Raw genomic sequence first — 14,028 nt, forward strand, 5'->3', positions numbered from 1 at the left:
CATAATTACATCATGAGGAGAACGCAACTCTCCTTCCATGTCGCCATGCTTACTCACCGCAGGGAGCATTAAGTTGGACAGAGTCAGGCAAGGCTGTTGAGAAGACTTAATCCAACCACAACAGAAATCCATCATAGGTGCTTGAGTACGTTGATGAAGTCATGACAATACTTTTTCAAGAACATTAATCCTACAGCGGTAAACAGGAAAGATCTTAAGTAACATAGCACTGAGCCAAGAAAACGTCATCAAAAGCTGGTGATGTAATATCCATGACAGAAGTGCTGAAAGCCTGGATGAGGGCAGCTGCAGTGGGACCAGACAGAAAGAAACAAATACATCAGCTATGATAAAAGAAATAGTGACAAAACGCGATTTGGTGGGTGTCGGAAGTAAAGAAAAGAATGAAGTTAAAGATGAAAGCACATATCCTGTAGAGAAAAACAGATGACAAAATTTATCACGAAGTTATCAATAAAACACACCTTTCCAAATAATCTTCGACAAAGCAGGAAAAAATATGCAATGGAAAAAAGACAGTCTCTTCAATAAATGGTGCTGGGGAAATTGGACAGCCACACGCAGAAGAATGAAACTTGACCACTCTCTAACACCATACACAAAGATAACCTCAAAACAGATGAAAGACCTCAATATGAGACAGGAATCCATCAAAATCCTAGAGGAGAACATAGGCAGTAATCTCTTTGACATCGGCCACAGCAACTTCTTTCAAGATACATCTCCAAAAGCTAGTGAAACAAAAGCAAAAATGAGCGTTTGGGACTTCATCGAGATAAAAAGCTTCTGCACAGCAAAGGAAACAGTCAACAAAACAAAGAGACAACCCACAGAATGGGAAAAGATATTTGCAAATGACATACAGATAAAGGGCTGGTATCCAAGATCTATAAAGAAGTCCTCAAACTCAACACCCAAAAAATATTAATCAAGTCAAAAAATGGGCAGAAGACATGAAAAGACACTTCTCTGAAGAAGACATACAAACGGCTAACAGACACATGAAAAAATGTTCATCATCATTAGCCATCAGGGAAATTCAAATCAAAACCACATTGAAATACCACCTTACACCAGTTAGAATGGCAAAAATGGACAAGGCAAGAAACAAGAAATGTTGGAGAGGTTGTGGAGAAAGGGGAACCCTCTCACACTGTTGGTGGGAATGCAAGTTGGTACAGCCATTTTGGAAAACAGTGTGGAGGTTCCTCAAAAAATTAAAAAAAGAGCTACTCCATGACCCAGCAATTGCACTCCCGGGTATTTACCCCAAAGACACAGATGTAGTGAAAAGAAGGGCCATATGCACCCCAATGTTCATAGCAGCAATGTCCACAATAGCCAAACTGTGGAAAGAGCCGAGATGCCCTTCAACAGACCAATGGATAAAGAAGATGTGGTCCATATATACACGGGAATATTACTCAGCCATCAGAAAGGATGAATACCCAACTTTTACCTCAACACGATGGGACTGGAGGAGATTATGCTAAGTGAAAGAAATCAAGCAGAGAAAGTCAATTATCATATGGTTTCACTTATTTGTGGAACATAAGGAACAGCATGGAGGACATTAGGAGAAGGAAGGGAAAAATGAAGGGGGGAAATCAGAGGGAGAGATGAACCATGAGAGACTATGGACTCCGAGAAACAAACAGGGTTTTAGAGGGAGGGGGGTGGGGGGATGGGCTAGCCCGGTGATGGGTATTAAGGAGGGCACGTACTGCATGGAGCACTGGGTGTTATACCAAAACGATGGATCGTGGATCACCACATCAAAAACTAATGATGTACTGTATGGTGACTAACATAACATTAAAAAAAAAAAAAAAAAAAAACACCTTTCCTTTGTCCACACTCTGCCTGGCCATTTTTTCCTCTTCGGTAGACATTTTCCAACTTCTAACCTTATCCTTTCATTCTCTCATGTTTTGCTGGCCTATTGTGGGTTAGACAGCAGCTTAGGCTCTGAGAAGCAGATCACAGTAACAATAATAAAAACACATGTCTTAAGCACTTATTCTATGTCTATCAAACACTGTTCTAAATGCTTTACATTTTTTAACTCATTTAACTCCCACTACAACACTGCAGGGTAAGCAAAATTATCATTCCTTCTTTAGAAATGAAGAAACTGACATAAAGCCACACAGTGAGTTGTGGGGCATGAGTTATAACCCCAGCAGTCTGGCTCCAGAGCCCACCCACTTAACCACTCTGCTACATTCACTGAAAAGCCTGCATGCAGTGGCCATATTTTTGTGGCTTCCATCACAGTGCAGTCCCAGAAGTTTCAGGAAAATTGTGTGATATGGGAGTGTCTGCAGATTTTAGAGCCCTGAATTTTAGATGTTTTCCAATGAGAGGCCATGGGCTTTACCAATATCTTAGCTAATTACTAATTACTGCCTAGTTACTTGGCCCTCTGGGAGGAGGGTACCAAATCCATCAGACAGTTGTACAACTTTCCACTTGGCTTTGACTCTGTGGGTGGTAATCAAAAAGGCACATTCAGCAATTTACACAAAGTCAGAGATCATTCAAGCAAAATATGCCTAACTTTCAAACTTTATGTGATAAACAATAGAAAATTCTAAACATTTAGCTCATCAATCCTGCCATCTTGAGACATAATCTGCGTTACTAGAGTCATCTTTCTGTAACTACCTAAATTACTCATTATATCTCAATTAATCAGAGAAAGAAACTTGCAAATAGAATTTTCAACTAGAAACTTCTAAAGAGAATTTTACTTGAAGCAAAATAAGGAAGAAATAAGAAAGACCCAAATCCCAACCGTGAGACAAGTCAAGCTGGTAACACAGCTGAATCAACAACATGCTTTAAGAGCCCCAACCAAATTAACCCTATGAGCATAGCATTTATGCCCGCGATAACCATGATCCCAAATCCAGAAACAATTAAAGAAGAAATTAATACACTGGATTACATGAAAACAAAATACAATAAGCAAAGTGATCAATTCTAACATTGGGTATACATTGTGGACTACCCCACCAAACTCCACTAAACCTCCCCCATGGAAGGATGCCAGTGGTTCCTAACTGCCAAATCAGGTCTTTCTTCAATCTCCTTTCTCCTTGACCACTCTGCAGACCAGCCCACTTATCTGGGTTCCCTCCTTCCTTGGCTTCCATGATCCTTCCTCTTTCCCTATTACAGGTGCCCTCCTTCTCAGTATTATTCTCTAGCTCTTCTTCCTAGCCCCTAAAGTGGCCATCCCTCAAAGTTCAGGCTTAGACCGTCTGCTCATTTCTTTCTAAATTCCTTCCTACCTATCCTGAAGTCTGCTTGGATCTCTCTCCTGAACTGTAGTCCTACGAGCCTAACTGCTGAAAGACATTTTTACATGAATATCCTGGTATTAATTCAAATTCCCATCTTAAAACTAACTTCTCAAACTTCACTCTTCTTTCATTATGCCCTCACATACATCACACATCACATACACACACACACCAGACTGCTGGAACCCCTCCCTACACTACTTCAACAACCTGTCCATGCCTCAAGTGTAGCCCAGATTACCCTAGATTATAATCTCTGATTTGTGGGTATGTTTGCTTCCCTCTCCCAAGTAGACTGCAAATTCCTTAAGGGGCAGGAAATGTATCTTAATCACCTGTGTATCCCCAGGGAATATTGCAGGCGCTCAATAATATCTGTTAAGAGAAATAAATAAATATAGATGATCTGTTCCGGCCAAACTGGTCCATTAAGAGTCTCCAACTGTTTGGCATTTTCATAGTCCCCACTCCCCAGAAGTGTCCTCTCTCCGCTGCTGCACCCATGGAAAAATCCTATCAATCCTTTACAAGGCTCAGCTTAAATTCCACTGGCACCATGAAATCTCGTCAGATGACCCTATTCCAATAAGACTCCTTGCTCATCAGTCTTACAACGACAGTTCAGTGTCATGAAAACAGGATCTTTGAAGCTACATAGGTCTGGTTCAAAACCAGGCTCTAGCATATGCTACTCTGGGCAAATTCCTAAAGCCTTCTAAAGCTTAATTTTTTTTCAGCTATAAAATGAGGTAAATGATACCTATCATAGAGAATTTGGGGAGGATTAAAGAAGAGTAAACCATCTCGAACACAGGAGATGTTCAGGAAATGTTAACTCCTTTTCTCCACCCCACCTCCCTTTCACGTCATTTACCATTCACATGGTGTTTAGGTTGATAACGTTATGTTTTGTCTCCTCAATTAGATTGTAAGGATTAGCAAAATCCTTAAGGGTAAGAGCTGAATCTCACTCATCTCTCTGTCTGCTAAATACCTATCAATGTGCCTTACAGAGACAAAATAAAAATCAACAGCAACAAAATTACAGTTACAGTGGATTGTGGCAATCAAGTGTAAATGGTGCCAAGACTAGAACTGACAGTCATAAATTTTCACCCAATTTAGCTGTAAAATTGTTACATGGCACCTCTGTAATTTCACTCCTGCCAAGGGCAGATTTCAACAAATGACGGTACAAATTAAAACAGATCATTTTCTAGAGTATGCAGGTTAGTAAGTAATCTTCTATAATAACCTTAAAGGTGATTTAAATTAAATATTACAGTTGGTATTAGAAGAGTCTCTACACATGTATTTGTCCCCATGTACTTTTATGCAACTGTTTCCTTTCCCTTACTCTTTAATATGATTGTAACAGATTTCTTCATACCACTTGTTAAATAACTGAAAATAGATTGAAATTTTGTATTTCCCTACCAAGGTTAAAAAAAAAAAAAAGTAAAAGCTAATACTCAAGCAAAACTGGTAAGATCAAGATTCAAAATTTGTGATAATTGCAGGTAAAATCTATCAAAATCTCTCTTTAATTAAAATGGTTTCTTTCTGAATTGCTTTCATTAATATCAAAGCTTCAACATCCTTTCTGAACTTATTGGAATGCTTTTTTTTCTATCCTGATTCTTCCTCTACCATAGGCTATCTTTAACAGGCATCAATTCCCATGGTTGGGTTTCATTATTTCTTTTAACTACTGCCCCACTTGCATGTGCTAACAAGTTGGAGGAGCTGCAGTGTGCTGGGTAGTAACCTCTAACAATTGGCTCTTCATTAACACTCCCAACCACATTCCCTTTCCCTGAAGAAACTATTTCTACAGTTTTCATAGACTGTGCAACTGTAAATCTAATATGAAAAAGCAATTAGTAAGAGAAGAGCATGTGCCAAATACTACACGATTTCAGTATTTTCTTGCTTCCAAGTACTTTTTGTTTTGTTTTGTTTTTTTCCCCTATGGAGAAGCTTATGGTAAGAAACAGAGGCATTCAATTCCATCAGATCAAATCCACCAGAGTAGAGAGTATATAGACACTTTGGTAGAGGAGGAAAGAGCCAAAAGCCAGGCATCAAAAGACCAAGTTTCTAATCTCAGTTCAACCACCTATTTTATATTGTTAGGCAAAACCATAACCTCTCACAGCTTCAACATCCTCTTTTATATACTAGAGATAATAATCACCGTCCCTATTTCAGCAGCTTGTTTCAGAGATTATAAAATCACAGGATCACAAATGGCACTGTGTAATTATAAAATGTGTGTATGATATACATGAACATATTTTTGAATAATAGCAATGTCATAGCCTATGGGTAGATAAAAAATAATATTATATCATGTATTAAAGTCCTAATTAAATACTTCATTAGACAAATTCTACATATGGTGTATCCAAGGAAATTTTTTTTTTGAGAAACAGAATCTAACTTGGATACATATGTTCACAGTCCAGTTCATAATTTTTGGAGCAAGTATCATTCTCCAATCTGATGGGCATTGAGGAGGGCACTTGATGTAATGAGCACTGTGTGTTATACACAACTGATAAATCACTAAAGTCGACCCCTGAAACTAATACACTAATTTAAATTTTTAAAAATCTGGATTTATATTCTTGCAAGCAAATTTTTAATCACAATCATAACATACCTAAACTCTCCCTTTTGGGATCAATCAAACTTAAGAGTAAAGAAAGTACTGGAGGTTAGTTTTTCATGCTAAGAATTTCTGCATTATGGTCTTCAAATAAGCCTTCACTATGATGAATTTAAAAGTTAAAAAAAATCTGGAATAACTTCATGATTTTAGATTTTTTTAAGGTTAAAAAAGAATAGCACCATTAAATTAGCAGATTCCTAAATCATTACTCACTTCCAACTCCCTAAGCAAAGTATCAATATACTTTCCTTCTCCAAATAAATTAAAAGATTCCCTATAAATATATACACACACATTTCCTAATTGTGTTTTTATGGCTTTAACTTTTTATATGTGGCAACTTTTGAAATTGTGTAGCATATGTTTTTTTTCTTTTCTTTTTGGTTGCTTGCAATTTTCTACAAGATCTCCATTAGAGCATGATTCTGGCAGACTTCATGTTAATTGCTGTTCCAATTCATTAAAACTGTTTAAAACATGAATTTGAAAAAAAAAATCTTATTTTAACTATAATTCTGTAGCTAAAATTCTTTTTCTAAACTTTGCAAACATTCTGTGCAATCTAGATTAGTGCTGAGAAAAAAACTGGATTTAGGTTGCTCAATGTTCTTCAAAAGGTGAAAAAGCATAATGAAACATAAGCTCATCTGAACAACACCCATTTTCAATTTCAACATAGTAAAACTCCTATTTGTTCTTAGGGCAAATTCAAAACCATACATATTGGAATTGGTTATTACTGAAGATAATGTATGCAATCATAAGTAAAGATGCTAAATTGGCAAAAAGAAAACCATGCAAGTAAGCAAACTCTAACACATGTGGGACACACCCTCTCAGTATATAAAGGCTTGTCACTGTCCTTGGTAGCAAGCACTCCCTGGGCTAAACAGCATCACCATGTCTGTTCGATACAGCTCAAGCAAGCAATACTCTTCCTCCCGCAGTGGGGGAGGAGGAGGTGGAGGAGGAGGATCATCCTACAGAATTTCGAGCAGCAAAGGCTCCATTGGTGGAGGATTTAGCTCAGGGGGGTTCAGTGGTGGCTCTTTTAGCCGTGGGAGCTCTGGTGGAGGCTGCTTTGGGGGCTCATCAGGTGGCTATGGAGGATTAGGAGGAGGTTTTGGTGGAGGTAACTTTGGTGGAGGCTATGGAAGCAGCTTTGGTGGGGGCTATGGAGGAGGCAGCTTTGGAGGGGGTAGCTTTGGAGGGGGCGGTTTTGGTGGGGGCGGCTTTGGTGGAGGCAGCTTTGGAGGCTATGGGGGCGGATTTGGAGGAGATGGTGGACTTCTCTCCGGAAATGAAAAAGTAACCATGCAGAATCTGAACGACCGCCTGGCTTCCTACTTGGACAAAGTTCGGGCTCTGGAAGAATCAAACTACGAGCTAGAAGGCAAAATCAAGGAGTGGTATGAAAAGCATGGCAACTCAAGCCAGAGACAGCCCCGTAACTACAGCAAATACTACCAAACCATCGAAGATCTTAAAAATCAGGTAAGGTTCATATTAAAAATCCAACTTTAAGCCTATTTTTTATCCATGTAATTCAAACAGATTAATCTAAATTAACCACAATGTAGCTATTCACTGTGTTTGCCTATATTACTTTCTTGCTTCCAAAAACAATCCAGTCTTATCAAAGGTAAATATTTGTGACGAGATGGTCACTGAAATCTTCAACACATGCGTTGCGTATCTTACAGGATGGCGGATTACTGAGAATTTTTTAGGTTTTAATGAGTATATGAGTCCATAGCTAAAATACTAGATCATTTACAAATTCAGGAACTAAAAGAATTATTAAGTGAATCAAAACAAAATATTATTCAGATTGATAACAAAAAAAAATATTCATTACCAATGACAAGTAACATAAATTCTCCAGGATGGAAATGGGATAGTCTGCCCCTAGAGAATTTGTGAGTTCTACCTACTATGAGCCAGCCCAGAGTGTATTCCTTTAGAATATATATTTAAAACAAGTTTTAAACCGAAAGATATGAGTCAGTCAAAAGTTGGCTGAAATACATGGAAATCACCCAGGATAAAAGTGGGGGGACACACATGCAGGAACACAGCTTATAATTGCAGTTAGTTTTCAGAAAAGGACAATACATAAATAGCAAAGTATAGAAACTTCAAGAGAACGAATGACTCAAATTTAAGTATCTGGGTAATCCTGCAATATTTTATATTTTGTAAGATTTTGTAAGAGAACATAAAAATGCAGGTCATCTATGCCACCATAAAAACCATATCTGTATCTGATTTCTTTGCCTCTCCCTCCAGATCCTCAATCTAACAACTGATAATGCCAATATCCTGCTTCAGATCGACAACGCCAGGCTGGCAGCTGATGACTTCAGATTAAAGTAAGCTAAGTGAACGTGGCACAACACTGTTGTAACAGATACATGAGTTGCTTTTAACAATGACTTTGGACGCCCACAACAGTGTTTACATTTTCTTGAGTTCATGCAAAGTTAAACAGTACGGGAGTCGTCAGAAAATTTTTCAATCTTACCTTTGGGGCAATATTACCTTTTGGGCAATATTAAAAGAAAAAAATGCATTTTAAAGTAACTGCTAAGCTTCTCTGCATTAAACCACTGATATCCCTACGTGAATTGGTATACAAGAAATGTTGCCATGATATGAACTCAACTCTATATTTGCTTCTTAAACAGTCTCAGCCCAAGTATACCTCCCATATGTAAGTTATATCCAGTATTTGTACTATGTCTGTTTCAGGTATGAGAACGAGGTAGCCCTGCGCCAAAGCGTGGATGCTGACATCAACGGCTTGCGCAGGGTGCTGGACGAGCTGACCCTGACCAAGGCCGACCTGGAGATGCAGATCGAGAGCCTGACTGAAGAGCTGGCCTACCTGAAGAAGAACCATGAAGAGGTGATGCAAAAAGTTATACTTCCCCCAGCCAAGAAAAGGGTTCATTGTGGTCATGTTGCAGTCATTAAATTTTTCTGTTCCTCAAACAGGAAATGAAAGACCTTCAAAATGTGTCCACTGGTGATGTAAACGTAGAAATGAATGCTGCCCCGGGTGTTGATCTGACCGAACTTCTGAATAACATGAGAAACCAATATGAACAACTTGCTGAACAAAACCGCAAAGATGCTGAAGCCTGGTTCAATGAAAAGGTAATTCATATTTCTTCACAATGAGGCCAGTGGACGTTTGGTTATCATTTCAGACTTTTCTCATCTTTTCCCCTGTTTTTAAAACTCTAGAGCAAGGAACTGACTACAGAAATCAATAGTAACATTGAACAAATGTCCAGCCACAAATCTGAGATTACTGAATTGAGACGCACGGTTCAAGGTCTGGAAATCGAACTACAGTCCCAACTAGCCCTGGTATGTTAATAATTCTCTCTCTTGAAATAACTTCAACTTTGTCACATAAAGTTTCATGCCCACATAAGAATATGTAACTCAAGAGAAAAGAGGGGGTAAGAAAGTAGAAATAAAATTGGAGCTCTTTGTTAACAGGAGAAAAGTCTTAGCGGCCCTGCTCTAAACGTGCTTAAGTTAAAATGTTGCCATTAAACATAAAACACAAATTCTATTCATTTTCTTTATTCTATTTGATGTCTTATTAAATGATTAAATAATCTTCACTGTACTTAATTAAACAGTGAGGTCGCTAAGTCACCTTCTCTCCTTTTTCAGAAACAATCCCTGGAATCCTCGTTGGCAGAAACAGAAGGTCGCTATTGTGTGCAGCTCTCACAGATTCAGGCCCAGATCTCCTCTCTGGAGGAACAACTCCAACAGATTCGAGCTGAAACCGAGTGCCAGAATGCTGAGTACCAACAACTCCTGGACATTAAGATCCGACTGGAGAATGAAATTCAAACCTACCGCAGCCTGCTAGAAGGAGAAGGAAGGTGAATCATTAACATGTTTAAATTATCCCAATTAGTTTTATTGAATGTTCTAAATCGCCAGGTTGTTCCAAGACCCAAAGAAGTGCCAGAGGATGGGAGAAAGGTAGGAGAAGGGAGAAAGCAAGAAAAAGGCGTATGCAACCACAGCTTCCGCTTCCCATGGATATGATTCTTAGGGTCGTGTGCAACATAAAACTGTTTTTAAGTAATGGGTTTTAGAATCCATACTTGACAGGGTTTTTTTTTTTTTCCTTTCTTTTTTTTCTCTTGAAACACGTTTTGCTTATTTTTAAAGTAACAGTAAAGTGGAAAGTGACCCACCCTTTTTCAAAAAGTTAGAGTTAACCGAACGGGACCCTTCCTCCTGATAGTTCCGGCGGCGGCGGCTACGGAGGCGGGCGCGGCGGCGGCTACGGCGGCGGAAGTTCCGGCGGCGGCTACGGCGGCGGAAGTTCCGGCGGCAGCCACGGGGGTGGCTACGGCGGCGGAAGCTCCAGCGGTGGCGGCCACGGTGGCGGAAGCTCCGGCGGCGGCAGTCACGGCGGCGGCTACGGCGGGGGCAGCTCCAGCGGCGGCGGCGGCCACAGCTCCGGCGGCGGCGGCGGCCACGGCGGCAGTTCCGGCGGCGGCTACGGTGGCGGCAGCTCCAGCGGAGGTCACAAATCCTCGTCTTCTGGGTCGGTTGGAGAATCATCTTCTAAGGGACCAAGGTCAGCAGAAACTAGCTGGGGTAATCAGAATTAGTTTTAACTTTCTGTGATGGTTTTGTTTTTTTACGCTCTAGAGCTTTTTAAAATAAAATCTCAAGATTCCCACTTGCATTTTTTAGCAAACTGTACTCTTGACATCCATCTTGAAGGAAAAATGTGATAGTCCAAGATGCTGTTGCTTAAACATTGTTAGGATTTTTTTTAAGAACTTAAAAAATGAATTTTCTTTTTTTATGTAGGTTTTTTTGGTTTTTTTTAGAAATTTTGATTAATTAGTAAGGACCCCACAAATCGCTTAGTCTGAATTCTTTTTTTCATGATTCACCTACAGATACTAACAAACCCAGAGTAATCAAGACAATTATTGAAGAGGTGGCACCTGATGGTAGAGTCCTTTCATCTATTGTTGAATCGGAAACCAGGAAACACTACTATTAAGCCGCATCAAGAGGAAAGAGTCTTCCTTCACACAGATCATTATGTACAGATGCATGAAAAACAAAATCACCAAAACACTTCAGTCCTAATGGTCTATGGAAATAGGTTCACTCCTTGAAAATAAGGTGTCTAAAAGGTGTTTTGTGGTTTCTGTATTTCTTCTTTTCACTTTACCAGAAAGTGTTCTTTAATGAAAAAAACTTTTCTATTCTCATTCACTAATGAATTTCAATAAACTTTCTTACTGATGCAAGCGATCCAATTTGGTCAGAATTGTCTTTATTTAAATTAATTGATATTTTTAACCTTAAAGATTGATGAACCATAGCCTTTGAAGTTTGATTCATCCAGAAATTCTGAAGACAGAATTATCATTATGATTTCTCTTGAGTAAACGTTTTAATCTTGTGGGTATGTTGGATCAGTGTCAGTAATCTCACAGAGTGGAAAGTCTCTGAGACAGTCTTACTGTTTCTTAAAGATACACAATATATGGAAAACACCTAGTGCTCTGGCTTTGAATTATTTCAATCCTGAAAATTCTAAAATGTCTCAGACCCCAAAGGCAGTTATCGGAAGTTTCACATTTTCTGATTACTTGGCTTCTCACATTTACCTACCCTCGTTTTCTTCCCATTCATTTCTGCCCAGTTGCTATATAGCTTAAGAGATATCATCCACCACTTACCAGGCCAGTAAAATCGTATCACCCCAACAAAATTATTTGGTGTATATCAGATGAACAGGAGAAACACTGTCAAGACGTGATGATGCCAGTTTTACCAAAGGGACAACTAAGGTCCCTGCCTTTGCCAAACTCTGTCTAGTGATAAGGGCTAAAGACCTGGTACTTGTCAACCCAGTCGCATCCTTCAGCCACTAAGAACCCAACTGACATTACTTGGTACTCTGCTAGTATATGGAATAGGTGGATTTATTAAAGGCTGGATTTATTTGTTGCCCCTAAGATTACCTTGTGTTCCCTGGTAAATTCCTAGATTACCCATGTCTACCAAATAGCAGCCTTCCTGTGTATCCTTACTGATTTGAGCTTGTTTCCCCCAAGACCTGAGCCTTGGTCCCCAGTCATTGACTTGGGATTCCTGGGTAAACCCTACCCTCTACTCCAGACTGATGACCAAAGCCATATTTCAAAATGAATGGACTTCCGTATAGTCAAGGCTCCGTGGCCCATCTAGCACCAAATATTACCGTAGTTTAGAAACTGTCCACTGTAGTTGGCGTGTCTTTTTATGTGGATGCCAGTCTCCTAAGCTTCACTGTTGAAGTCCCAACATGCCACACTGCAAAACCCTAAAACAGAGATGTTGCTGGGTAAGGCCTCTGAGCTGCCACTGTGTATATACTGACTGCCGTTCAGAAACACTACCTTTTAAAATATCTAACAAAGTTAGCCAAGTCCTAGGATTTAGAGTAGCATTAATAATCTGAGATGGCCGTTCTCCTTATTCTGAAGAAATAAGTAGTTACATATTCAATGACACAAATATAAATATGTTACTATGAGATAGTTGTGTTATTAAACTTTGTCTTTTTTCACCCATTCCCACCAACACCACCTACCTGACCCCCCACCCCAAGCCAGGATCTCAGTTGGTCACAGTTCTTCATCTGGTTGGGTGGTAACCCAAACCTCCATTCCTGAACTGCTAGTCCTGCTTCTTACCTGTTCCGTCTTCCAATACCTTCTTAAACAATTATTTATATTACATTTTCTCTGATAAAGAACTACTTTTTTGGGCACCTGGGTGGCTTAGTTGGTTAAGCAACTGCCTTTTGCTCAGGTCATGATCCCGGAGTCCCAGGATCAAGTCCTGCAACAGGCTCCCTGTTCAGTGGGGAGTCTGTTGCTCCCTCTGACCCTTTCCCTCTCATGTTTTCTCTCACTCTCTCTCAAATAAATAAAATCTTAAAAAAAAAAAAACTACTCTTTGAATGTAAACTTACTGCAGTAATCATTTCTCTGTATAGGTAAGTCATTATACACCTTAAACAGTGTAATATGTCAATTATATCAATAGAACTGAAAAAATTTTAAATAGAACTTTCTGAACTGGACTTAAACTACAGTTTAATAAAGACAGTCTGTCTAAACAAGTTTAATTTTAACAAGGACATTGGTATTTATAGTTTAAAAAAATTACTGTTATAACTATACAGATCACTATTCTTACAACATGGATTTATCATGTAGCCGCTTAAAAAATCCTGTACACATTCCTACAAATTCTAAAGTTGTTTTTAAGCAGGACAGTGTCCAGTGAGACTAGCAGAGCCAATTCTGGCACTCATGTGGAATCCTACTAAACAGCAAAAGCTTGTCTCGCCAGAAGACTTTGCGTCATGCTGCTTAAAGCTTTGCACAATGAGTCTGATGTCTGTGATGGCTCAATTTTGCTAGGGCATGGTGAAGTAACTTAGTTATGGTCAGGTTTATAAGGGAAATAGCTTGAGTAAGGTTAACTAAATAAGGTCCACCCAGTATCCCATCTACATTGCATCTGGAGAGTGAGAATTAGGGAAAGAGGTCATTTCTGGCTTTAAGCATCCATTTCAAAATCAACGGTTCCCGTTCTTCATATCCTGGCACTGGCATTTACAAATCATGTAACGTTTGGACAAGTTACTTCAATCCTTCTGAGTCTCAGTTTTCTTATCTATACAATGGGGACAACAGCTACTTAGAGATTATTGTGGGGATAAAATGAGTTAATGCCTATAAAACCCTTAAAAAAATGCCCACCATGGAGTAGACACTGAAGAAACAGTATGCTATTTTGCACAGCGAGGAAAACCATCAACAAAATGAAAAGGCAACCTACCAAATGGAGAAGATACTTGCAAATGATATATCTAATGGGAACTAATGTCCAAAATATATAAAGAACTTATACAACTCAAAACACACAAAAAATCCAACTAAAAGTGGGAGAAGACATGAATAGACC

The 14,028-nt window shown here is 39.2% G+C and overlaps 1 protein-coding gene across 1 annotated transcript; it reads left to right on the plus strand.

The window, feature by feature from the left end:
- The first annotated feature begins 6,903 nt into the window (after positions 1–6,903).
- On the plus strand, positions 6,904–11,316 carry KRT10 (keratin 10). The gene is made up of 8 exons (XM_028089844.2): positions 6,904–7,497; positions 8,293–8,375; positions 8,755–8,911; positions 9,001–9,162; positions 9,253–9,378; positions 9,694–9,911; positions 10,283–10,641; positions 10,953–11,316. Exons 1-8 carry the CDS (start codon positions 6,904–6,906, stop codon positions 11,057–11,059), a joined length of 1,806 nt encoding a protein of 601 aa, XP_027945645.2. The 3' UTR covers positions 11,060–11,316.
- Positions 11,317–14,028: the final 2,712 nt, after the last annotated feature.

The sequence above is a fragment of the Eumetopias jubatus genome, unplaced genomic scaffold, assembly GCF_037043125.1.
Source record: "Eumetopias jubatus isolate StellerSeaLion01/CBP00866 unplaced genomic scaffold, mEumJub1_p1.0 scaffold_10, whole genome shotgun sequence".
Classification (NCBI taxonomy): domain Eukaryota; kingdom Metazoa; phylum Chordata; class Mammalia; order Carnivora; family Otariidae; genus Eumetopias; species Eumetopias jubatus.